Source organism: Haemaphysalis longicornis, unplaced genomic scaffold, assembly GCF_048455015.1.
Source record: "Haemaphysalis longicornis isolate Haplotype H1 unplaced genomic scaffold, Haemaphysalis longicornis Haplotype H1 scaffold_7, whole genome shotgun sequence".
NCBI classification, from domain to species: Eukaryota; Metazoa; Arthropoda; class Arachnida; order Ixodida; family Ixodidae; genus Haemaphysalis; species Haemaphysalis longicornis.
In genome coordinates this window covers 32,232,135-32,256,903 of record NW_027526422.1, presented here as the reverse complement: position 1 = coordinate 32,256,903, position 24,769 = coordinate 32,232,135, and the positions used below count along the sequence as shown (strand labels likewise).

The following is a 24,769-nucleotide window of genomic DNA, read 5'->3' as shown; positions in this document are numbered from 1 at the left end:
ACGCTTGGGCCCCGGTGGCTTCTTCCGCCAGCTGGACGACTCCTGTTTGGACCTCGGGTTGGGAGCAAAGCAGCCGGCGGCCTCCCATTGCTCGTGTCTTGCAATGCGTACGACTGGTGTGGGTTTTTCTTGTTTACTGTGACACGTGTTCGATGAGCGGCGTGTGCGTCGGCCCAATCTATAGTGCTGGGTAATTTCTTGATATGTCGCCAGCTTGTCCCTCCCCCCGTAGGTGACGCCACGTTGTCTTCGAAGTCGGCCTGGTAGCTGAATCCTCCGGCCGCTCCGTGTGCCATCTCGTTTCCCGTGAGAGACGATTGCGCTGGTGTCCATATCAAACGGACACGTCGTGAGGGTATGATTGGTTTGCCTTGGACCCTTATGCTGTATGAGCCCGTATACTCGCGCGTGACCCCCCCCCCCCCCCCCCCTCAAGAGCCCACAGATATATTAAACGCCTTGGTTCACCGGTATTTATTCACTTGTGCGCTTTCCCGCTAAATCAAATGGTTTTTCACTGTGTGCAAAGCCTATTTGCAGTGCTTCGTTATGTTCCGCAGATTTCCCGATTACTTCGTTGAAGGCATCAATGGGAACTTTTATCGCATAAACCTTTGTGAATCCAGGCTATTTTATCAGTTTATGGAAATCTACCGTATTGCTTAGATGCTTTACTATTAGCTTGTGTAAAAACTCGAACAATATCGCGGGTAGGCTTACCGGTGTCGTTTTTTAAGCTCTTTGATATCACCTCTCGTGTGGGGTAGAATTAGCTAGACTTCTGATGCGCCGGCATCCTATGGCTACATACTTTGAAAAATCTGATGACCCGATTTAAAACGGGCTTGGTGTAGGGCAGTTAGGCCTACTATTCAGGGCGTTTGCCCTTTTAAAATTGGCCTTTTCATATTGCTGCCTTGTGCCGCAGTGAAGCCTGCTCACAATGAAAAGGTGGAGTCTAAGTTCAATCGGCGCCAAGAGAACCGGGACGAAAGAAAGAAAAATGAAGACCAAGAAAAGCTCATGTGAAGTTTCGCAGCAGCAAACCAGCCACGTATGGTTATTCTCTATAGGAACTGCTGCAGTCTGGCCTAGTAGGCAAGTCTTGTCAGGATTGTTCTCTGCCCTAGCAATGTTGTCGTGCAAATCTGCTCAGGACCTTTCGCTACTTAGTTTCACGACTCACCGCCTACTACTGGTTATTCTTAATGACCCTACATTCGTCTCTAAATTCTTGCATTCTGTCCCTGCAAAGAGGCAGTTTGTTTTCCTATATCTTAACCAGGTTGTAGGAAATCCCCTAGCGTAACGTTTTAAATGAAAAATGAAAAATACCACGCATAGGTTGGAACCGACGTGAACCGAAGATGCAATGGCATGCTGTTCCGAATTCGTGCTTCACGAAGGGCTGTTCGAAGTACTTCTCTGCTCCGACAAACGAAAACGCATTCGTCGTCGCCGCGAATTGGTTCAGCCGGGCGACCGAAGCGCAGTCGGATGCGCTTTCTTCGGAGTCGCGAAACCGCACGGGACACTCGGTTGACCTTGGCTGAGTTTGAAGGTCACGGGGGCGCTACCAGGCGTTTCCTGAGCTTCTACCCGGACTAGTAAGCTCCACTTAGAATGCTGCCACTTCACTACCGTGAACCAAGTCCAGCTGCCGAGAGCGCATACACGCGTGCATGTCGATTGCCCAGGCACCGTGGCGGACAGCTACCTGCACATCGTAGGCCCGACCACGGTGTCCAACTTCCGCCCATCCAGCTGGACCTCGGAGATGGCCCAGTATCTGATGGTGGTGCTTCGGCTGCTGCCCCAGTACGCCGTGGGCCACGGTGCGGGCGAGCTGCAGGCGTCCATCTTCGAGCGCGCCACCTGCTGCCGGCTGCACCGAAGGCTCGTCGGCCTCCTCTGCTCGCTGCCGGTCGACAGCTTTCCCGAGAAGCAGCGCCCTTTCGCCAAGCACGTCATGCACTGTTGCCATGGCACGTACACTACTCGTCTCTCCCGCGAAGGGACTCGGTACTGTCTGAGTCTCCGTGGACGTCTGCGCTCCCATCAATACCTGCTTTCTTAGGATCTAGCGAGAATAGTGTACATTGATTTCTGAGCAATTAAGGATCGGGCGAAGATTACCATCATTTGATCGAAGTTTTGTCCATTTCGTGGAAACATAATACGAGGCATTTGCGGTCACCCCGATTCACACTGAAGCAGCTTCTCTGTAAAAAGCTAAATTGGCCCGCTCAATAGTTCACATACTATTGATCCTTACCAACTAGCCTAGCGGACGACACTTCTGTGGCTACTACACCAGTTTGTTTCCATGAGCTTCAATTGTATTGAAGCATCCTTGGGCCAAGCGAATGAAGACGCAGAAAAGTAGGGCGTACAGTCAAACAGTGAACAACCAGAGGTGCCCGAACTCCCGAGAATTGTATGTAACGCGTTGCATGTATTACTTGTAATCGGTTGAATTTGGTGTAATTTCGTAACGAATCAATTACTTCCTTTGAAAAGTAACGACCCTTGTAATTCAATAGCTCAGTTGGTAAGGCATTGTGCTGCTGACCACGAGGTCACGGGTTTGACTTCCGGCCGCGGCGGCCGGTTTGCTGATGGAGGCGGAAAGCAAAACCGCCCGTGGGTACGGGATTTCGGCGCACGATAAAGATCCCCAGGTGGTCAAAATTAATCCGGAGCCCTCCACTACGGCGTGCCTCTTCTCCTGCGTTGCGTCGGTGCGTTAAATCCTACAATCAATCAATCAATCAATCAATCAATAATTAATTAATTAATTAATTAATTAATTAATTAATTAAATAATTAATTAATTAATTAATTAATTAATTAATTAATTAATTAATTAATTAATTAATTAATCCACCGATCGATTGTAATTCAATTACTTAAATCATGTAATCGATTGCGAAATTACCCATAGCAATATATCTCGACACCGCGGCCGCCGTCGGGCGCCGTCCGTCATAGATATTTTCAGAAGTGTTCTCTGCTCGTTTTTCTTGCGTATACATTTAACTGTAATGTTGAACAGTTCCCTTGGCCCTACTCAACTTAGTCGCCATTACCGCGGCCAACTGGGCACGCGTATGGGCGCATCAACCAGCTGCGGTGCACTTCAATGCGCATGCTCAGTATAGTTTCCTGCCTCTACCCCTACCACGCAGCCGACTGTACAAACTCGGAGTGCTCGCGCATGGAGTCTCCGGGCCCTGCATGGAGCGTGCTGTCCGCCGGGTGGGACCTGCTCATGATGTTCCTCACGGGCATTCTCTACTTGGCCATCGTGGTGAGCGCGGAGATGCGGTCTCCCCGCGCGGCCACCACGGAGCACCTGAAGAAGAGAACGACGGACGCGCTGGCGAAACTGACGGAGCAGCACCCGTCGGTCACCGCGGAGGCGCAGCTTGTGAAAAAGCTAGTCGCACAGGTGCGAACAAGTGTACAAGTCCTATCAGGGTCTACCGCTGATGTTGATTATCTCATTCCTGAGGAACTATACCCACTTGGTGTTATATAAGTAATTCGCAATTTAGCACTGTAATTTGCAACTCTGCCGTGGTTCTTCGTGTACACTGTTTAAAGAGAACCTGCGACGCTTTTTTCCCCTACTTCCGAAATCTTAAATGCTTGCAGAACGTAGCCAACCAACACATCCAGTACTTAGATTAGGGGGTCGCAAAGTACCTCATCCAAAAATTACATCTCCATGCCCAACAGATAACTTCGAAAGTTGTCCAAAAGATTGTTGTCTCTTTCCCGGTCTCGGCGTTATTCGACCGTCGGAATTACGTCATTGAAATGGAGTAACGGCTATTGGCCGGCTTTCCTTCGGTTGCAGCAATGAACGCCGCTCGATAGCCACTTTAAAAAGAAAGCCACAAAAGCAAAGCATAAACGCAAAGCATATCTGTTTCCACGAACAAATCACGCAGTACCGCTCCGTGCTGGCATAAGCTTTCGCAGTGCTTTCAGGGGCTAAAGAAAGAGAAAGCGTTTATCCTATATATAGCGTTGTGATGTTATTCGTGGCTAGGACTCGGGATTACCGTTGCAAAAACGACACAGGTGCTTGAGAAACTATGACGATATAGACGGAGACGCACATTTATGTAGACGACTAACAAGACGGACGTTACATCTGCAAGCTGAATGCGACAATAAAGCTCATCCTCAAGACACAAAGCTCTATAAGGCTTAGAAGAGATAGCAGTTCCCAGTTCTGTTTGAAGACACACCCTGGATAGGTAAAACGTCTCACGTTGTCGGGCGCACTCGATGGGGTGACGTTGAAAACCCGGGCTTGTTTCACCCTCTTGGTATCTGTCCCGGAATGCACCACTGCGGACAGCCGACGCCGGCGATTGAATGCGCGGTCGTCGACGCAAGGCACGGCTGACACTGCAGCCTGGTTCGGTCTCCGGGCGTCCTTAACGACGGCCTCGGCAGACGACGGCTACCGCACCTTGCGGATAGCCCTCCGAATCATTGCTCCTCGGAATCCCACTGTGCTGCGTCCTCCGCCACGATTTCTTCTTCCTCTTCTTCCGGCCCATAACCACACAGGGCGATTGTCCACGCTAGGCCGTTAACTTCATCGTCGTCAAAGCCATCTTCGATGTGCACACCACCGCTATCTTCCATCTCGTCACAAGCGTATGTATAGGAGCAGGAAGCTGCCTGTCAAAGCTGCAAACCATCGCATGTTTGTGATCTCATCGCGGAGATTAGCCGATTCAGAACGCAGCAAGAAACCGAAATTTTTCACATTATGGGTCTCAAAGGGTATGCTTTAGATGCAAGACGAACTTAGCGTTTCTTGAAACAAGTTATACCGCATTTATTTGCTACGACGACCAAGTTCACTACGGCGTTGTGAAGCGTTCCAGAGTTTTCACTCGCTTCTTGCTTCTCCCGAATACAGCAGCGGTGAGCCCACAGATGCGGCGCATTCAGGGCACGATCAAATCTCTGCCAGTTGCAATGAACTACGGATCCGGTCAACGAAATTCTGTGTGCTGGCTGTCTCGTCTTCCCTCCGATTCTACCTCAACGTCCCTCTAATTGCCCCGTTATTAAAGCGAAAGCTTTCTGTAGTTGCACTGATTGCGTCTTGTCAGAAAACTGATGCATTTACCCATAGACCGGTTAGTCGACCGAAAAGTTCTGATAAGATATCTGGACACACTGCGCGTGCGTTAAACCGGGATTCCATTGTGTCACAACGGTTACGTGAAAATCGCGAAGAAGGAACGGTTCAAGACAAGACAGTACACACATCGATCACGAAGAAGGAGTTGATTGATTGATTGATTGATTGATTGATTGATTGATTGATTGATTGATTGATTGATTGATTGATTGATTGATTGATTGATTGATTGATTGATTGATTGATTGATTGATTGATTGATTGATTGATTGATTGATTGTAGGGTTTAACGCGCCGACGCAACGCAGGCGATGAGGTGCGCCGTAGTTGAGGGCTCCCGATTAATTTTGACCACCTGGGGATCTTCAACGTGCGCCGAAATGTCGTACACACGGGCGTTTTTGCTTGTCGCCTCCATCAGAAAAGCAGCCGACGCTCCGGAATCGAACCCGTGACCAACGTTCCTAGATCTTTTCAGTTATAAAACTCCGCCGCGGCGCTTGACGCCTTTCCATTGACGCCGGGTGGCGGCGCGCGCGACACGGTCGGCCCGGTCCGCTGGCTTCGGAACGCAGCCGTCGCGTGAAACCGCATGTTGGAGTGAGTTTGTGCGTGGGTGGCATTTTTGTTTGCATTCGCACTGCGCTCCCCAAATGCCCGTCTGCAGTTCGTGATTGATTGATTCATCGATCAATCCCAAACCACAGGGTTTAACGCGCCAACGCAACGCAGGCGATGAGGCGCCGTAGTGGAGGGCTCCGAATTAATTTTGACCACCTGTTGATCTTTAACGTGCGCCGAAATCTCGAACACAAGGGCGTTTTCGCTTTTCGCCTCCATCAGAAAAGCGGCCGCAGCGGCTGGGAATCGAACCCGTGTGCTTCGTGAGTTAACATGCCGCGTTGTTTTGCTACTTGTTGAAGCAGTGGCCAGAGTTTAGCGTGATTTTCGAACGAAAAGAGGAATCTACCCAAGGACCCATTACGCCTTCACGAATGGCACAGCTCTTTCCGGATATTTATTTTGGTACGTCTTCCATCACGTTGTGCACTGATAGAACATTTGTACGTTTACTATGCAAACCACATATTCACATGCACCCATTATTGTTATGGGGAAGCATTTCCAGAGATGACAGCGGCTGCATGAAACTAGCCTGCTTTGACCGTGCATGTGAAACGTATAAAATAGTACCTACAATCGTAGCTCGTGCCCTCTTCTCTGTTCTTTTCATCTAACATGTGGGAACATTCCTCTAGAAGTTTAGAGGCTTTGCTATCGTGCATATGAAGACCGCCGTCAAATGCCACCGGCACTAATTGTACACAAATCGAAAAAATGCTTCTTTGCGTAGTTAGGAAGGATTTGGTTAGAAAATGAAATACGAGCATCGCAGATGTCCTAGAACCTGTTCCACGTAGGAGCACGAATGCAGATGAGGTTATATACTAATTTAATATGAAAGTTACCTGACAGAGAACGTTCCCAACACAGCCGCTCTCACGTCATAAAAAAAAAATGCTAGCGTGCAAAAACAGTTCAAAAGGAAATTAACTATCAAGCGCGTTGTTTTTGTCATGCTTGCCGCCTCCCTCGCCTTCGCTGGCGTTGTGGGCCCAGCACGCAGAATTTACTTTCGTACTGAAATTTGCGCGCACCAGGCACCCAAATCTAAGCCCGAACATGCCACACGAGCTGAAATCCTGAAATTCCGACTCGACCGTTTCGAAAACATCCGTTCGCGTTTTAAGCCGGAATGCTGCATTGCGAACCAGCACCTTGCAGACATACATTTATGCCGGATGAAGTGTCAAGTCCCCAAAATTTAATAATAAAACTTCGGCTCAGGTTGGCGTTTCAAATTTTCAGGTAGTTCTCGCGGATATCTAACGTCAGTTATCGATGCCGGTATTTTAGTTCAGAGGACCCTAAAAAACTCTCGCGAGATTGCCTAGCATACTTGGGGCTTTACATGCTACTGCTAAACATTGTATGCACTGCCCTATCCATTATGTACTTAGTGCGCAGAACGAACAGGGACAGTCAGACGGGCTCGTCGGCACCGAGCACTGCGTGGCACTGCAACGTATAGCACTGCGTGCCCAGACCACAGCGTCAGTACAGACATTTACATACGTCAAGCACGCAAATATATACGTTTTGAACCTGCCCCACCAGCTTAAAACCAGAAATTATGACATAATCAACTCGAAAAGAACCCATTTGCTTCGCGGTTACTGCGGAGTGCTGCAATACGAAGCGCCCGCCGTGGCAGCAGCGCCACCACGCGGGCGTAAACGAACAGGGGTCACGTTCACGCACCGCTTTCAGGCGGAGTTTTACAACTCGAATAGATCTAGTAACGTTGCCCGTGACCTCGTGCTGAGCAGCGCAACGCCTTAGCCACTGAGCCACCGCGGCGGGTAAGGGAGGAGTACAATAGTAACTTTTATTGCATAAACCACGTATCGGTATACGTTTAGATCATTCGTAGATGCGTTTACTTGGTGCGCAAAAAATCGTCGCATGGGTTCGCTCTTCGCTTGCGATTTCGGTCATTCAAGGTTTGACAATTGATTGGACGCACTTTTGACGCAGTTTTGATGTGAGAAGGCGTTGCGATTCTATCAACTTTCTTAAGAAAGAGGTGGCAAAGTTTTCCCGGCATCCCGCTCGCAGGAGGAGAATGGCGACAGCGCTAGTCAGCGCGTTCCCGGCCTGCTAGCGTGCGAGCTGCGCCTGGACACGAAGTCATGCGTAATCGGGCCCCTGTCGTTCCACGTGGACAAGGGCGAGGTGTTCGGCGTCATCGGCGTGGCCAACTCGGGCCGCGCCAACCTACTCATGGCGCTGGCCGGCGAGAACGTTCTCCTGGAAGGGTCGCTCCTCCTTTACGGGACGTCTGCCGCCACCCAAAAGGTCGAGGTGAGCCGCTCATGCTTAGACCGCCCGTCTGCGTTTCCGAGCCCGTAGATTCGAGACTCCGTTTGATGGGCCCGTCGCACTAAGCATTTCGATCAGTGTCGTGTCGGCTGGCGGATCCAATAGAAGCAAGGAGGAACGGGGACTTATCAGCGGAACTAAAATAGGCCAGGTCAAAAGTAGCTGCATAAAAAATAGAGAAACAAACTTCTTTCTTACTAAGTGGTAATTAGTGACGGTGACCGCTCGCAAACACCCACACATACGCCCATACACGCTCAAAACCGAACGGCGTCCACTTCGGGTCCCTATTTGGTGTCGTACCACTTTGCGCAATTCAACATTGCTTTTAGGGGGAACGCAGGAAACACTTCTGTGCAAGAGATCGCCACCGTCGCCGCCGCCGTCGTCGCCGTCATCATCATCATTAACATCATCATCATCCGCTTGTTTTAGTGCACTTCGTGATGAAGACCTCTCCAATAAACTTCCAACTGATCATGTCTTGTGGGAAGAAAAGAGAAAAGTTTCGTTGCAAAGGCTTTGCAGCGATTTTTTTTTCTGTTTCGTGTTTCCGTGGGGAAATGTATTGTTAAGCCACATTAACTACGGTGCTCATAAATGCAACTACTCAAGCAGCCTGCCAACGTTCATGTTTACGAGCACTAATCTTCAGGGAAAACCTTTCCACCAAACTCTTGCGATAGCTCCACGAGCTTTTTTTCTTAAGACTTTACTTAGCTAGATTTTACTGTGCCTGTGCAATCCTCCCATCACTATACAGGTTGCCAAAATTTATCAGCCATCGGCTCTCCACTACAGGAGAAAAACTCTTCCAAGCGACTTCCACCAGCTGCCAGGCATTGCCTAAATAAACTTATGCTCGGGTTTTTTCGCTTCATTACTCCACCGACATCCTGTCCTTGCTCTATTACCATCCCTCTGCCACCATGCTTGTGTTGTTGAAGTGATGTTCACCTTCTATAATACATGCTCTTACCTTCCTGGCTTCAGCCAACATGTCTGCCCCAGTAGCTAGATATGTACTCCGTAATAAGCGCGACTGCATGTCCTCTAGCTCGTTTTAAAGTCAGTGTTTTATATTGTGGGATAACCCCAAGAAATTTCTAAATAAATTGGCGGAAATAATTTTAATTTGGCACTACGCTTTCTGAAGTCGGAAACGTAGCTCCATGTCTATGACTAAAGGTGATAGCTCCGTCGGCTTCAATGCGTGATTTAAAAACCACATACAAATGGTACATGTTGCATTTCATTATTGCTTTAGCTGGGGACACGTTTTTAAACGCTTTTCATCTCCCGTACTACTAACAGTATTTTCCTGGGCGGCTCAATGTTATGGACGCCAGCAATCCTTTTTGGCAGCATATTAAAGTTGATAGATCTAAACATTCCGCTTTCAAAGGTCCCAGAGCCCTGTCAGAGAAACTATTTCAGTTAAAAGTGCCCTCTTATTTGGGATAAAGAGCAGATACTCCACGAAGATTGGTTGTCTGTCTCTTTAAGCATGACACCAAGCAGCGTTCTGCCTTTGCTACCTCCCGACAGATGGCTTACTGGCAGGATTAAAAGTTCCTTTGTTGCGGATTCCTTTGGTGCGAATCCGTGCACGTGTGTTCACCACGCTTGCTGCGCAAAACGACAAATGAGCCGCTGACTCCACAGCATTACCGCTCCCCCTTTCCCCTTTCGCTGCTGTGACGACGCAGTACCAGCGGCAGATCGGCTACTGCCCTAGGGAGAACCCCGTGATTCCGAGGCTGACCAGCCGCGAGATGCTGGAGCTCATGGCGCGCCTACGAGGCATCGCCGCCGCCGACATCGACACCGAGGTCTCCTTCGTCGTGGGCAAAGTAGGGCTCCGCAAGCTCGCCAACCAACGCATTGACGGGCTCAGGTCTGCCCCCACACATCGCTGCCCGAGAGCCCGCCGCTCACTGATCGCTTCTTTTGCCTTACAGGAGTTGCGACAAGCGCAAGCTGTCCGTCGGACTGGCCCTGGTCGGCAACCCGAAGCTGGTCATCCTCAACGAGTGCACGCGAGAGGTTGACCCGCTGTCGCGAGGCCGCCTCCTCCGCTGCATCGAGAAGATGCACAACAGCAGCGAATCGAGCATCGTGTTTGCCTCGCACTGGTACTGAGAAGCCGGGCTCACGTGCGATCTCGCAAGGTGTCAATGTCACGCGGAAAGAACGCGGCAGATTTTCTCACGGCGAACACTGGATGCTTTGGCGTAGCTCTTCAGAGCTTTTGCGATGGAACAGTACTAGAAGTTGTCTATTTGAAATGTCGCCCTTCCGTGGCGTTGGCTATAATTACTAAACGCGCATGAACGGGCGTATGCTTCCGTATACGAAAATATTATATAATCGGTCATGTAGCAGATTTCTGAACCCTACGTTCAGACGAACGAAGCTGCATGCGGTTTGTTAGATATGGTGAGGAAAAAGTTGATTCGAATGATATTGCGACTTCCAACTTCCGTATAGAATTTTTATATTTTTTTGATGATTAAGGTTTCCGCTTCTTACGTCCTGGTTGGCAAACTGCGATACCGAAATTCCCACCAGTAATGCATTCGCGTAGACTGGCTTGTCGCCGCTTAAAATGAGTTGGGTTAGTACTAAACAATATTCAGTTGGCTTCTTAATTTGTTTATAAAGTGTGAGCAAATCAGCACTAGCAGACGTCGGGCAAAACTGTTTGGTACGTCTTTTTTAATAACACGGAGTCCCGTCGTTCTCTGGCTATATATGATAGTTATCTTAATATATATGATAAGTATGGTTTGATTGCCGTATTCACTCTCACGTGGCCGCACTTATGAATGCCATCGATGACCGCAAGCCCCCCCCTGTTTCAAAAACACGGCGCAAAAAAAATAAAACTGGCGCAGCTTGCATTAGTGGTGCAAGGCTGCAGGAGACACGGCAGAGCTGGCAGTCGACCCAGCTTCTCCCCACACTGGCGGCGGATTCCAGAAGAGAGGGAGCAGCCGGACCCCAGCAGTGCAAAGTCGTTTAGGACGGCACTGTAAAGCAAAGACGATTAAAGTATGTACAGTGTTTTATTCAGTAGCAATCGTCGTGATCCCTTTCGTTGGAGTCTTCCGACGGCACAGCCGCGTAGGGCGAATCCTCTTGCGGTGCGTCCTCGCGGTGCGTCCTCGCTTCGGTATACACTTTAACTTCTTCGTCGGCTGGTCGGGTAAACGTCTCCATATGTGGCTTGTGAAGGGGTGGCTTTACAAATTTCAATTGAACTCAATTCAATTCAGTTAACTTCAACCTCAAGGATGTTTGGATGCACGGACAAAAAGCCATGCAAAGACTTGACAAAGGTCCGTGCCCCCTAGATGGCACACGGTGGAGATTAACAGGAGGGCATGTTCGTGTTGAACAAAGCAAGTACATGTTTTTCGCGTACAGAAGCAGAGCGACACCTTTCTAAAACAAAAAAAGAAACGATAACAAAGAACAGAGACCGTACTATAGTGGCTAGATCAGGGAAAGGATTTTTGTGTGTACCAGGAGGTTAGTAAAGCATTCCATAATGTGTGACGCTAAGAATAATAGTTAATCCGGTAATGCAACAACTTATGAATGTCATGGATAACAATGGAGAAACAGAATACAATGAAAAAAAAAATATACAGGAAGTTTATGAGCACTACAAAAACACGTTACGCAGCTCTTTAAAAGCGAGTGTAAAAATATCAGTTCCATGTTCGCAATAAAATCAATTGAGCATTGAAGGGAGGCAAAATTTCAGCATTTGCTTTCCATAATTTGTGCGGCACGTGTCAACTTGCCATTGCTCGAGACTGCGGGTTGGGTGGGAAATGACGTTTTTCGGTAGTTTCGCAAGTTCGGCCATTGTGCCACCGTTTCTGGTTATTTCAGATTTAAAGTTCCGAGATAACTTAAATGGGTATAGTAATTTTACATTGATAATTGTGAGGCGACCGTAGCAGGGGGCGGCAGAAAGTTAGATGGGCGGATGAGATCAAGAAGTTTGCAGGGACAAATTGGTCACAGTTGGCACAGGACCGGGGTAATTGGAGAATGATGGGAGAGGCCTTTGCCCTGGAGTGGGCGTAGATAGGCTGGTGGTGGTGGTGATTATGATGATGATGATGATGATGAATTGTTAGGTCGTGAAACAGTCTACTTGTATGGGATAGCGGAGGTACTTTATTTATTTATTTATTTATTTATTTATTTATTTATTTATTTATTTATTTATTTATTTATTTATTTATTTATTTACCAATACTGCTAGCTCCTACGTGGGGCCATAGCAGAGTGCGTGCACATGGTACAACAACAATATGAACAGTACAATACTGAAGTCAGAACACAGAACAATGCACTTCAAACAACATAGAAAAGGTTTCACATGCAAAAAAAAAAAAAGCAACCATAGCTAGTCAGATATCAATTTTTCAAATTCCTCAATACTGGTTGTTTCAATAATTTTACTGTCAAGCTCATTCCATTCTTTGGCAGTACGCGGACGAAAGGAATACTTGAAGACATTATTTTTGGGCTGGAAAGGAACGACAGTGTGTTTGTGACGTTGTCTGGTAGAGTAACCGGAAGCGAAGTTTAAATATTCACCTTTGGTGCTATTCATTCGACCATTAACTATCTTAAAAAAGAACAACAAACGGGCAATTCTATTCCTTTCTGCAGTTCGTTTCAGTCCCGCTTTGGCAACTAATTCAGAGACTGACGTTGGGCCGTATTTATTAAAAATAAATCGGACAGCCTTGTTTTGGATTCTCTCTAGTTTATGGATATTTACATTGGTGTATGGATCCCAGATAATGTTTCCATAGTCAAGAATGGGTTGGATAAGAGATTTGTATTGCAGAAGTTTAGTGTCGCATGACGAATATCGAAGAGAACGTCTCAAAAAATGTAATTTCATCATTCCATTATTAGCTATGTAGTTGATATGTCGATCCCAGTGGAGGTTGCTACATATATGCAAGACCCGCCGCGGTGACTCAGTGGCTAAGGCGTTGCGCTGCTGAGCACGAGGTCGCGGGTTCGATTCCCGGCCGCGGCGGCCGCTTTTCTGATGGAGGCGAAAAGCAAAAACGCCCGTGTGTACGAGATTTCGGCGCACGATAAAGATCCCCAGGTGGTCAAAATTAATCCGGAGCCCTCCACTACGGCGCGCCTCATCGCCTGCGTTGCGTCGGCGCGTTAAACCGTACAATCAATCAATACATATATGCAAGCCTAGATACTTGTACTCGGTTACTCGATTTAGGATATTTCCATCAGCTGTGTAATTATAAACAAGGGGATACTTCTTATTTGTTATCGACATAGCCACACTTTTCTGATAGTTGACACACATTTGCCAAGAACTACACCACTTCATGAGTTTCTCAATTTCTGTGTTAAGCTTTACTTGGTCTTCGACTGTGTGAATAAGGGAATACAGCGCACAATCACCAGCGTATAATCGTATTTTAACACTGCAATTATCAACAATATCATTAATGAAGAGCAAAAATAACAACGGGCCGAGCATAGAGCCCTGGAGAACCCCTGAGCCAACAGGTAACATGTTTGAGGGAGTGTCTTTAAAAACAACGTATTGCTGCCGGGATGTTAGATGCGATTTAATCCAGTTGCACAGTTGCCGGTTTTTCAATAAAGTGTTCAGTTTAATGAGCAATTTAGAATGGGAAATCTTGTCGAATGCTTTGGCAAAATCTAAAAAAAAACTACGTCTATCTGTTTTCTTTCATTAATAGCTGCGGCGAAGTCATGTGTCATTTCAACCAGTTGAGTTACAGTAGAAAAACCACGCCGGAATCCATGTTGCATTGGTGTTAATATTGAGTAATTTTCTAAGAAGAGCGTAATATGCTTATGGATAAGATGTTCGAAGATTTTACAACACCTACATGTTAAAGCTATAGGCCGATAGTTAGAAATAAGCTGCTTATCGCCATTTTTAAACAGTGGTTTGATCTTGGAAATTCTCCAGTCATCACGCAAGGTATCTGTCGAAAGGGATGTACTGTAAATAATTAACAAAAATTTAGATGACCACTCAGCGTATCGTTCAAGGAATGCATTAGGTATATTATCCGGTCCATCCGATTTTTTCACATCTAAATTAAGCAAGAGGGTAAATATTCCACTTTCTGTTATTTTCAAATCTTCAATCGGAAGCAATGTCTGGAAATTGTCAAATAAGGGCATACTATTATCATATTTTGAAAATACGGATTCAAAGTGGGTGTTGAAGGCATCAGAAATCTTAGCAGCATCGGATGTAAAATCATTGCCTACGTTAAATGTATTAGTACTTGAGGTCTTCGGTGTGATTGTCCTCCAAAACTTAGCTGGTGCCTCCTTTACCAGTGTGCTTAAACGGACGTTATACGCCTCGAGCTTCGTGATCGCTGCGCCGCCTGCCACCGCTTCTCCGCGGCGCTTACGGGATGTCCGCTGCGCAGATGATAGCGGCTCATGCAATGTTTTGGTTCTCTTTCGCTTCTTTTAGATGCAGAGCATCTGATTCACTCGCCTTGCCCCTCCGGCGTCGTCGTCGTCGTCGTCCACCCCTCCCCATTCTCCTCGCCGCGCCAGCTGCGCTCTCCGCCGCTCACCCCCTCTCCTCTCCGATAGCGAACGCTCTCTCGCGAGGGGCATTGGATTGGATTCGATTGGATTGGCTTGGATTGGATTGGATTGCATTGGATTAAAGTGGATTGTGTTGGATTGTGTTGCGTCATAGCCGCGGCACGTTGCGTCATAGACGCGGCAGACGCGCTGGGGCCGGCGCATGTGCAGTACTCTCTCTTCCGCGGTTTCCTCTCCTTCGGGCGCGCAGCGCATATAACCGGTGTGCCGTTCTCCGGCGAAGCAACATCCACGCTTGGCTCAAACACCTAGAGTCCACGCCGCTTTACAAGTACGCCAACGTCGTCATCGACTGGGACCGGCTTACGCAGTCCCCTCAACGTTATGCGCGCTATAAAACGCGGTCCCTTCGCCGCTCCGCCTATGCGTCGCATCTACACAGGGGTTCCCGCGAGGGGAGGTGGGAGTTTTTATTTGCCTTTCTTCGCCCTGAACATCTTGTTATGGTGATGTCTGTAAGCAAATAGTACGTTTAGGGCACTTCAAAAAAAAAATTAGAGTGCTCGAACGCGAACAAGAGCTAACCGGGGACGCGGTACTGCGCGCTTCTTCGCCGCCCTTACGGCCGTCGGCGACGGCAGCGGCATATCACCACTGTCACCTCCGAATATCTCAGCCGCAAGTGAATGCTATTGACGCCTCGTTTAGTCCTAATATTGGCACATTGAGAGATTGGTTTTGTTTTGCAGCGCGGACAACGAATTAGGCCTTCTTTTTAGTGTATACGTCGTAGAAAAATATCATTCGGGGAGGTGATTACCTAATACCTGACAATAGCTTGTGTTCTTATAGAAATAGAAGCCACGAGATAATGTTAAGTATATTCCAAATCTGTAGGTCGTTAAATATGGTCCCACTCCCGCCTGATAGCATGGACCAAGGAGAGTTAATGAAACCACGGAAAAATAAATGGTCTGCCAAGTCCGGAAGCAATGTAATAGCTCGCGCGGGAATGAAAAAAACCCAGTACAGCTTCCGAAATCCTAGAGACGTTCGTCTTACTTTAAGCAAGGTTGAACTCACTGAACCAACTAGATGCGAAATGCACTGATGTTTTCCAAGACAGGGAGGAGGAGGAAGGAGGCGCTTAACTGTCGTTATGTACAAATGCGGAGCGAAATCAAGGAATGACCGTTTTAGTAATCACACACAAGCTGAGCGTTCACCTTTATTTTGTTTTTCGACTTTTATTTTGTTTTTCGAACAGCTGATCACTCGGCGGACACATTTTTTGAAGTATACAGTACGGAAGTTTACAAGCGATTAAAGGTGTCGTTGGAAGAGTGTGGTATCTGATAAGGCTCCCTGATTTCACTTTTGTGCTAAATTCTGCAGGCTCCCTGTGTCATTTGATGATGTTTCGAAGAAGCGTTTAGTCACGGCCTTGGATATGAGCGGGGGATATATGTAACCGATGACTGTTTGGGAAAGCTCACCTCGCGACAAGATGACCCAGCCGTAAATTATTTGTGCTGACTCCCGGATGTAATTTTGCATTAGCTATCGTACTTATTGCGTAGAATGTCCGTGAAATGTATGCCACATTGTCTTGTTCGGGGTAGTGATCAATATCCGAGATATGAAGCGTAACTGGCGGGCTGTCAGGTATGAGTGCTCCGCTAGATTATGAAAGCACACGAAACCGATTTACATCGTAGTGTATAGCCGTAGCATGAGCATCTGAACGAACACTGCTTGCGGTGGTACTGTTAGTAAATTTCAGGGCAGTGGAATTACAATCAGCTCCTTGCATAGGCTGGTTTCGCGACGCCGGGCTGTGACACACACCTGGCGCTTATGCGGACAAAATGTACCGCAGTAAGATCGCGTCAGAAGCATTTACACTCTCGTAAACACACCACATTTGCGAACAGAGTGATTGCTCCACATAAATATAAATTAAAGGAAAGCACGCACAGGTATGCTTCAAGGCCTGCCTTTTTGGCCAGTTAACGCAAGCTCTGAAAGAAAGCGTTAAACCGGCCATTAACCTGCATACACTGCCGAGAAATCATGTTCACACCAACAAAATGCAGCGAGAAAAAACTGTTGCAACACAATCACCGCACTATTGACCACTCATTGCTGGATTATATCTGCGTACAAAAATAATGCGCAACCACGTCGTATAGCACAGAACACAATCGCAACACAACTCGAACGCACCGTCACAGTCTCATTACCGGAAGGCGGGGTGGGGGGGCGGGGGGGGGGGGGGGGGAGAGAGAGAGAGAGAAGACGCGCTGAAAAAAAAGCGTTCCTGTAATGTAAGCCGAATGTACCGTGCGCTCATTACTTGCATCGGCTAGGTTGTCACAAGCTACTCTCTAGCTCGTGTCTGGGCCTCGCCTCTTATGTCATCCTGTCCAATACGGCATGACGATTCTAACTTAGAACTATGGAACAGCAAGGCCACTCGCGATAAGATGACAAGGTGCGGGCGCGCACGTTAGATTGAAGAGCAAACCCGGCAATGCTACTTTGTTTTTTTTTGTTTGTTTTTTAATGAGCAAAACGCTTGCAATGGGGGCTGCAGACAACGCATGTATTTCGGCTTGGCCTTCCACTGATCCCTGTGCAAATCGAGTGGCATCGAACACCGCGGTATTACTCCAGATTTTTCGGAGCACTGAAGCAACGCTTGGCAGCAGTTTTGCCGCAGATATCCGTTTTTGGAGCAAGATGGCTCAGGAAGAATTGGTCAGGGCACACCGCCACAACGCCAACAATCGCCGTGGTAATATGTACGAAGTCAATGACAAGAAGAACGTACAGTTAGGCTTGCCTTCTTTGTGAGCAGGTTCAGCGTGATGACTTTGGAGGGGTTGGGGAGATTCACCAGAGGAAACGTCCATGGTAGTCTCAAACCTTCCTCGACTTGGGGCCCCAACCAAGACTCAAACCCACTGCACGAAACAACAATGAAAAATACATTGATAAGAATCCTGAATCGACGTTCAAGCAGTTACTAAGGCAATCATAAAACGGCAATGCCGCCTTAAATTCACCTTACGAGCAAAATTATGCGCGCCGAACGCGCGTTTACTTCTATTAAAACTTTTTGTACCTGCAAGGCTGGGATATATTTACACATTTGTTTCCACTCCAAGACGACTGACATGTCTCATTAACTTCCTGTTACATGCGCGAAGTATTTTGAAAACAGAAGAGTGCGATCGGTCGGCTTTTTTGGAAAATACTAACTTGTACAAAGTTAATTTGCTTACCTGTCATCTTTGGAGAAGACAAGAAACTTGGCCGAACTGTTTCGCCCTGTGTTGCTGCACCACAGAGCTGCGCAGGACTGGTGACGCTCCTTCCTCCGCGGCCCCATATTTAGAATACATTCGAATATATTTTATAATGCAGCGAAACTTTCAGCCCGTGGAGGCGCTTAGGCAACCCGCGCAACCCTTCGCACGCCGGCTCGCTTACGCACGCACCGAACTGGCCCGCCGCGGGCGCCGAGAGAAAGAAAAAAAAAATATTGGCGCCGGTGAGCTGTTCCGCATGCGTGAGGAGGCGCGGAAGCATGCAGGGTGTGGAAAGAAAGAAACGCTGAGGGAAAGGGAAGGGCCACGCCTCAGCACCGTGCCGCTAGGATCGCCACAATTTCGGAAACCGAAACTAGCCAGAGTCGCCGACCTGTGCCAGAGGGACGTTGGCCGGTATGTATAAGTAGCTGTAAAGTCGTGACGTCACTCTGAAGGAGACGCTGTAGTCGGTAGCTTCCACGCGTTCATACAGCATCGGCTCGATCAAGTCGCAGATTGTCGAAACGGTGAATGCGTCCTTTTCTTCTCGAACTGCGGCAGCTGGCGAATCCAAGCGGAGGGAAGCATTTTCCAAGGCAAGCGCATGCTCACCAAAGGCGACAGTCAAAATCTGTACAAGAAAGAATACGTGCTTGTTCAGCATTGCTGTCGACGTGCTGCCACATTGTCGACGGCTGCCACATTGCCCATTGCCCAATTCGGATTACTTGTTTCTGCATAAGTAGTAGTTTTCTATGTTTCGAAGAGTGGTAGTGCCCCACACTAATACGCCATAATTCAATAGAGATGAAAAGAGACCATTGTACAAAATGATATCAACAGATATTCGAAAATAAAAGCACTGTTTCCGCATACAGCCAGTCTCAACTGATAATTTCCCGTTTAGGTAACTAATATGTTTATCCCAGGACGCATGCTCTAAGAAGTATACACCTAAAGCTTTGAAATGCGCTACTATTTCGATTTCAGTATTTTCTATATGGATGGGAAGCAGTGTGAATTTTTTTTTTTTTTTGTCGAGGGCAAAATAGAATTTCCTTTGTTCTGTCGGTGTTGTCGGACAGGGTTTTGTTAGCATGCTCGCTTAGGTTAATTCCGGATTTACCAGGGAATAACAAACTCGTGTCGTCGGCATATATGATATATTTAACAGACTCATCAATGTTTACTATTTAATTTAAATACCAAATAAAAAGAAAAGGGCCGAGGATGCTCCCCTGTGGAACACCTGGAATTGCCTGTTTTGCTAGGGAGTAATTCATCGTCCTCACTGCGGCGGACCCGTGGCACAATGGTCGGTATACACGACGCTGACGAAGGCGGGAGCTGCTCATGTGGCGGAAGCCCACGCGCAAGCGTGGACGGCGCCGGGCGTTCCTCGCGAGGCACACTCTCACGTGGGGAGGAGGAGGAGGAAAAAACATTAGCAGTGGCTTAGCTCGGCTGGCCAGGATATACGTAGCGTGTGATAAGGTTCAGCTGGTAATTCTTAGCTTTCCTGGTTGTCTATAGGACTAGCTTGATTATCATGCTTACTGCTGCTTCAATGACACACACATGGTATACGCATTATGTGACACGTATATTTATCAAGCGGCTCCGGCACAGCGTCACCAATCGCCCCAGATATAAGCTGGTTCCACAGGCGCACGCCGCTGTTGCTGTGACGCACGAGCCATAGTTTGCACACCCGGCCACTCCTCGCATGATCAAGTGGACCGGGCCGCCACGTGCGGAAGGGAGGTCGGCGAGGACGCTGGGCGCGTGGGGTGTGTGAGAGACGCCGGGCAGCGAGCAATGTTCTGTTCGCCGTGTGACCTCACTCTTCCTCGCGCATGCGCAGCACGGCTCTCTAGGAGCCACGCAAAACTGCTCAACCTCGGCCAGTGTAGCTCACGCTACAAAAACGTTGAAATTATTGAGCCAAAAAGTGGGTGGCTCTCTCAGCTCAGAAAGCCGCGAGCCAGCGCAGCTAGTAACCTGAGCGTGAGCAATGAGGTGCGCTCGGTGTTCTTGCGCGTCGCACCGGAGCGAGGCGCCCGGAACGGCGCGGCAGTCGTCCAGTGGGCCTCAGTGGCTGGCAGTAGTGCGGGCCCCTCGAGCGGGGGAAGTTTTTTTCTTGGTATCTTTCTTTTTTTGTGTGTGGACGCCATCAGACCAAGTTCAAGCTTAAGCAGCTTTGCTGTTAAAAGTGGGTGTTTTGAAGGTCCCATGTCCTTGCGTGTGCCCAACAACGCCGCGATCTTATCATTCAAGCTAATTCTAAAGATAACATTATCGGCGCATAAACCGCTGTCGGTCCTTTAAGCAACGCATCACAGGTTCATGACTTCGTATTTTAGGGGTTAGGGCCTGGCCTTTCATGTTCCTCTTTGATCCTATAGGTGTAGCTTAGGACTGCGACCGTTGATGGAGCTAAGTCTGTTCTACCTCCCAATATATGAGGGCAGAGTCGCTCTAAATACGGAGTTGTGAAACCCGCCATATGTTATTTGTATCAAAAATTACGCCCACCTCCTTTCGCGGGAACCCTGGTGTGATGCAACGCATCTCATGGGGGGGGGGGGGGGGTTCCATTGGCGTTTTCCATCGTATTGATTACGCTTATAGCAGGGATTCTCACGCGAAGGGGTGGTGGGCGGACGACCGTCGACTGAGACCGCCGGAGCGCGGCATGCCGCTTTATATTCACATCGCCCGAAGGAGAGGAGAGCGCGGAGAGAGAGAGTACTGCACATGCGCAGCGCCGCCCACCGGCGCCTAGCAACGGAGTGAGAGCGCGCTGCGCCAACCCGCAGCTGTTTGGGAGAGAGTGTTCGCTATCGGAGAGAGGAGAGGAGGAGAGGCGCAGCTGTGCGGACAACGCCGCACAGACGCAGGAAGGACAGAGGGGTGAGCATGAGATGCGTTGCATCTAAAAGTGACCGCTGGTTAGCCCCCTTCGCTTGGAAGCAGATATGAACAACCTGATTAAATGCCATCTGTCGACAGGAAGTGGTAGTCACCAGCTGTTTGCAGCTGTTTCCTCTAGCCAGGGGGAATGCTATGCCTGAATGAGTTTCTACCAAACAACGTACTGTTCTAATTCACTGTAACCATGCTTACTCATTCCGTTGCACTGCTGACATGTGACGTCGTAAATTTGCGGGAGATGGCATCCGGGAACTCTTTCCTTGCCGTTGGTGCGCGAAGCAGCTGAGAGCGTCCTTCTACCAAGAGCAGAGCCCTTACAACACGGGGAATAAGTGCGTGTCGATCTGGTGGCCACTGGTCGCAGCTTGTGGGAGGGCGACACGTTCTGCGACCGGGTGGCCGTGCTGGAGAGCGGCGAGTTCCAGGTGATCGGCGAAACGAGCAAGTTGAAGGAGAGCTGCAACCAGCGCTTCCTGGCCACCGTGCGCCTCACTCCGGACCAGGTCACGCAGGGGGACTTCTTCAAGACGGTCAACCGCGCCATGAAGAGGCACTTCCCCACCTCGCTCATCTCGGACATACGCCAGGTACGTGCAGATCCAAGTGTCGTTCACGAGCGGAAAAGTAAGAATGGTTACAACTCTTTCGGATGCCGCAATTCTGGCGGAAGAGGCCGACACCGCTCTTAGACGGAGCTGCGGACAACCGTGTTTGCTCGAATCCAACCCAACCGCGAACATAACGAGAGAGGGCCCAAGGGCCTTAGGGCGCATTGGATTGGATTGGAAAGGACTTTATTGAATGAGTCCTGCAGTAGGTAAGGCCCGGTTTACGGGCCTACCTCAACGTGGCCGTGCGTTGCATTCTCTTGGGGCAGCCCTACTCGACAGGGACCCCTCTGCTGAGCCTGTTCCTTTCGAGTGCATTGAGAACCTGCTGGATGGCCCACTCTTGATCCGACTTGCTGGTTGATGCAATGGCGATTTGGAGATCTGCGGGGTATTCTGTGAAGCTTGCGCCGTCTTGGTTGGTGGAACAGTCCCATAGGATGTGCGAGCAATTGGCCGTACCTTGTTGACTGCGGTGGATTTGGATGTGGATTGGCTGGGATTGTGAAAGCGCGCGTTAGCAACGTAACGCTGAAAAATCAAGGGTTTTGAAAAGTATTAACATGGCTAATTCGCGGCTACCCTATTGCAACTGGAGGGCGGATATCAGGCTAAATTGGTTAAAAAAATCTAAGATCATTTGAGCAAATACGGACTGTCGCATAAAGGAGGATGAAAAAAAGTGAGCGGGAAAGATTGATGAGTGTAGCCATCCTGGCAACAAATTACCTTCGCATTAAAGACACCGGACAGGCTTTTGAATGCTCAACTCCGAGCCAAGCTAGTTGTAATCGATGCATCTTGACAAATAGCGCACATGCTGTCGCACTCACGCACCGATACTGCTATCTCTCTTTTCGGACCCCGAGTAGGACATCCTGCAGTACACCGTTACGGACGCCGACATCCCGTGGAGTGACGTGTTCGTGCGCATGGAGAAGCTGAAGAACGAACTAGCCATCGAGGACTACGTGGTGTCCGAGGCGTCCCTCGCCGACGCCTTCCTCGGCTTCTCGCACGAGCGCAAGGTCGTCGACTTCAGCGGCGCTGAGATGCGCATATACTCGAACAGCGACCCTGTCGAAATGTTCAGCCCCGCTTTGGAGTACCCCCACCGTGACCGCGAGAACCCGGTCAACCTCATCCCGTTTGTTGCCTAGGTCCTACTTTTGATCGGGCCTCCACTGTGTATTTATTTTGACATTTGTTCTGTTAATGAGAGTTGCAATACCTCCGCTTGTTTTTCTATGTGGTATTACCTGTTTATTGTATTCTTCTGTGTACTTTTTTAACACTTTTAGTGAATGTACTTTCTGCTGCTTGGGTGCATTGTGCAAATCTCTTGTCCCCCCCCCCCCCTCTGTAATACCCGCAAGGGCCTTTAGGGTAATAAAAATGAAAAAAAAAATGAAAATGAAAAAACCTTTAGAGCCCTCGCAATGAACACGCCCCCCCCCCTCTCCCCCCCTCCCAGTACCTCGTAACCATGCATAAAGCCAGTCCATCAAATCCCTATAGCACTGGCCAATTCATTCATGCGCAGCTAACCAGCTGGTCACTAAGAAATCTGCAGTTATACATATATTTGCAGGCGTTTCAATATACCGTAGACATATGAAACAGTTTTACTTTTGACTTCCGGAACCATTTTTAATGCCATGATTTTAGTTAAACAAGACATAATGTACTTAGGTTTCAGCGTTTGTTGTGTTTGCGTATAGGGGCCAACATTAGTCTTAGAATAGTTAAACTTTCTACAGGTGAGTTCACAGAACTTAGTGGCTGCTTTACTCGTAACGCACACGTACTTCAGAGTGTTTTCACAATAATAAAAGCGCTCTTCTGCGTGCTAGCTTGACCATTTGTCCAAGCTATGGTGTTTGCTTTCCTGCAAGTGTTGACTATTTTGACAAGCACATTTCTGGGCGTTCGAGTGGACACTTTGAACTGCGATTTTGTATTTACTTGGGAACTGTGGCTGTAAGAAGTGTCCTACCATTTGCTTAAACACCGCCGCACTTCTTGCTCAGGTTATTTTGTGTTTGTGCCACCGTCGCCTGCGTAGTTAAGTGGTGCAGGGAATTTTACTTAATTGCGGAAAAGAGCAATGTGCGGCAATGCACAAAAAGAAAAAAAAATGTCTCGGTGTTTACCTTTGTGAAATTCAACTGGCTATGCGGCTAGCAAATCCCCGCCGGCGGTGTTTTCGTCGGGGATTTCTTGCTGCATAAATCCGTATTGCAGGTAGTAGTGAAAAACTCATTTTGTGTATCGCGGAACAAAATCTCCGAACAGCGGCCCCCCAACTTAAGAAAAAGTAACGCAAAGCCCCAATCATTACTGATAGCATACGAACCAACACCAGATAGTGCAAAAATTGTGTATGCAGGGGGAAAGCGGCGTAACGTTAGTGAGCCTAGTAGAAGCACAGTTCGGCTACCATCAACACCGGCTTCTTGCTGCCATTACTCAGGTTTTCTGTTTGCCACACCTACCGCCGTAGCTTTACCGTAAACCCCCGATGTACCGTATATATTCGATTATAATGCGGTAACGATTATAATACAAAAGTGCAGTTTGGAGAGTCAAACAAATTGCCAGCCAAGAAAACAGATAAAGAATTTGGAAAGAAAGAAAGCTGAGAAAAAATGCCCGACAGGTGGGATCCGAACCCACGACCTCCAGAATACCGGTCTGGTGCGATATATATATATATATATATATATGCATATGGGTGCTTGCATATGCCAGTCGTTCGCTTACGGCGCCAGAACAAGACTACAGCATAACGGAAAAGGAGTGCCTCGCCGTTGTTTGGGCAATTCAAAAGTTTCGCCCTTACGTATACGGCAGGCATTTCACTGTCGTTACCGATCGCCATGCGTTGTGCTGGCTGTCGACACTCAAGAACCTTCCCGGACGCCTTGGCCGTTGGGTTCTTCGTCTGCAGCCGTACAGCTTTACGGCTACTTACCAAGTCCGGCAAGAAGCATTTGGATGCCGACGCCCTTTCACGTTGCCCGTTGTCCAAATCGCCAGCCCCTGCCTCCGCGTCGACGCAACCTGTCCTACCCATCGCACCCATTCCTTGCGCCATCGTTAAAGACACACTCAACTTACCGGCCTTGCAACGTGGCGATAATTATTGTCGCCGAATCATAGAAAGACTTGAAGGCACCGCACGA

At 48.4% G+C, this 24,769-nt stretch overlaps 2 protein-coding genes and 1 long non-coding RNA gene across 3 annotated transcripts in view; 2 read left to right on the top strand and 1 right to left on the bottom strand.

Moving 5' to 3' along the window:
• Window positions 1-10,404, top strand: part of LOC144146235 (phospholipid-transporting ATPase ABCA3-like) — a 51,895-nt gene extending 41,491 nt beyond the window's left edge. Inside the window, exons 15-19 of the mRNA XM_077678199.1 lie at window positions 1,698-1,985; window positions 3,189-3,451; window positions 7,853-8,098; window positions 9,826-10,013; window positions 10,078-10,404. Coding sequence (XP_077534325.1) covers window positions 1,698-1,985; window positions 3,189-3,451; window positions 7,853-8,098; window positions 9,826-10,013; window positions 10,078-10,258 — 1,166 coding nt within the window. The 3' untranslated portion in view covers window positions 10,259-10,404. The remainder of the gene's footprint in view (window positions 1-1,697; window positions 1,986-3,188; window positions 3,452-7,852; window positions 8,099-9,825; window positions 10,014-10,077) is intronic.
• A 7,136-nt stretch (window positions 10,405-17,540) lies between these two features.
• On the bottom strand, window positions 17,541-18,263 carry LOC144146234 (uncharacterized). Its single transcript, XR_013317676.1, has 2 exons — window positions 18,016-18,263; window positions 17,541-17,694 (listed from the first exon to the last, which is right to left on the bottom strand). It is a non-coding gene; the product is annotated as an uncharacterized LOC144146234 (long non-coding RNA).
• A 1,793-nt stretch (window positions 18,264-20,056) lies between these two features.
• LOC144146233 (phospholipid-transporting ATPase ABCA3-like) lies at window positions 20,057-22,903 on the top strand. The gene is made up of 3 exons (XM_077678198.1): window positions 20,057-20,061; window positions 21,341-21,563; window positions 22,457-22,903. The coding sequence occupies exons 1-3, from the start codon at window positions 20,057-20,059 to the stop codon at window positions 22,742-22,744; spliced, it is 516 nt and encodes a 171-aa protein (XP_077534324.1). The 3' UTR covers window positions 22,745-22,903.
• Window positions 22,904-24,769: the final 1,866 nt, after the last annotated feature.